Below are 1956 nucleotides of genomic sequence, written 5' to 3'. Positions count from 1 at the left end.
CTCAATTAGATGATCAAAATATGGTCAAGGTTGCCATGTGTTTCCTGACATTTTAGAGTTTTAGCAAAATTTAGGAAATATGTACTTATCTTCAACCCTCTCTTTTAGTGTTTTCGGTATATACAGAAGCTTACACGAGCACATTACTTCAAATGTCCAGATGCCTCTGAAAATATCATTTCTCTGAATAGAAAATATAACCACACTGACCATTTTCAGTAGGCAATCTTATCAAGGCTTAGATCATTTGTAAAAGTAGATGTGATTCATTCAAGTCGAAACTAGGAAAATTAATGAATCTCCTTTGCCCTTTAGTTAGCATAATTTCATGTATTTCATTTTTTCATTTCTGCCACTTAAATATGTAGGAATATGATCACAATCAACAAACCAGAGCAAAGATACTTCATTGGAGATCTTTCTTTCTTTCTTTCTTTTTTAAACACATTATTGTTTTTTTGTAATTTTTAACCATTTATTTGGATTTTGTTGTCATCTGTCCTGTATTTAGAGTTCATAGTTTCACTACTACTTTTATGTTTTTATTAAGTTGAAGGTGAATCTGTATACTCCCCTGTGAATTAAGATGACTGCTATAATAAATTAATGATAGTTTTAAGATTAAAATTAATGATAATTTTGAAATTAAGATTAATTATTAAAATTAATTATAGTTTTGAAGTTGCTTTTATTCTCAATTAGATGATCAAAATATGGTCAAGGTTGCCATGTGTTTCCTGACATTTTAGAGTTTAAGCAAAATTTAGGAAATATGTACTTATCTTCAACCCTCTCTTTTAGTGTTTTCGGTATATACAGAAGCTTACACGAGCACATTACTCCAAATGTCCAGATGCCTCTGAAAATATCATTTCTCTGAATAGAAAATATAACCACACTGACCATTTTCAGTAGGCAATCTTATCAAGGCTTATATCATTTGTAAAAGTAGATGTGATTCATTCAAGTCGAAACTAGGAAAATTAATGAATCTCCTTTGCCCTTTATTTAGCATAATTTCATCAGGGTGATTCTTTATTGTATTTCCTTACTTGGCTTTTTTTCCAGATATCCATGATCAGAACAGTAAGAAGCCCGTCATGGTCTATATTCATGGTGGATCTTACATGGAAGGCACAGGCAATATGATAGATGGGAGTATTTTGGCAAGCTATGGAAATGTCATCGTGATAACCATTAACTACCGTCTGGGAATATTAGGTAAGTGATTTTCTCATGCAGATGGCTGAGCAAGAGGCAATGGGGAAAATCCGCTTTTTATTTTAACAAGTCTCATGGATTTTAATGGTGTTACTACAATTTCTGGATGATTCTACTTTACTGTGCTTGCCTTATGTCATCGGATATGTGTTTTCCTTTCGGCACTTTCATGTGACACCATCATTTTTATTTATTTTTAGCTTGAAATGTTTAGTCACGTAATTTCATGTCATTGAATCCAAAGCCCTCTTCAAACCAAAGCAGACTTCAGTGTCATCAAGCCGAAATGAAATTTCATTGAACGCATGTTTCTTCCTTTGAGCTAAATGAATATTCTATTCACCCACATAGACCTGCGTCATTAACACGTATTTGGTAGTGTAATAGTTGATAATGGCCATAGATATTAGCTTTCTTTCCCTGCTGTTTAGTTGCATTATAATCAGTATATTGCATGTAGGAAAATGTCTTATCCAGTTTCCTTACTGATTATTTGTGCATGCCAGACCTTGAAGAATAGCTGTGTGATTTCATTGCCATTGCAAAGAAACTTAATGCTCCTTTGAATTTATTCCATTTTATGATTTACGATGAAAGGACATGGGCTAAGTATGTGGAAATTTAAGTTCAGTTCCCCGTTGTTTAGATGTTTCTTCATTTTCCTCAAAGTGTGGTTTGGAAAATTATACATTTTTGGGGTGAGATCTCAAGATTTGCTTTTGTATGTGGTCTCGC

General features: G+C 33.0%; 1 protein-coding gene across 1 annotated transcript in view; it reads left to right on the top strand.

The window, feature by feature from the left end:
• The window catches only part of LOC103582543 (neuroligin-1-like), a gene marked incomplete at its 5' end in the record, with an annotated part of 5419 nt that extends 4190 nt beyond the window's left edge, over window positions 1–1229 (top strand). Inside the window, one exon of the mRNA XM_008564103.1 lies at window positions 1069–1229. Coding sequence (XP_008562325.1) covers window positions 1069–1229 — 161 coding nt within the window. The remainder of the gene's footprint in view (window positions 1–1068) is intronic.
• Between the last annotated feature and the right edge of the window lie 727 nt (window positions 1230–1956).

The sequence above is a fragment of the Galeopterus variegatus genome, unplaced genomic scaffold (genome assembly GCF_000696425.1).
Source record: "Galeopterus variegatus unplaced genomic scaffold, G_variegatus-3.0.2 Scaffold16682, whole genome shotgun sequence".
Taxonomy (NCBI): Eukaryota; Metazoa; Chordata; class Mammalia; order Dermoptera; family Cynocephalidae; genus Galeopterus; species Galeopterus variegatus.
Note: the sequence above shows the minus strand (reverse complement) of the source record. Positions and strands in the feature narration are given on the sequence as shown.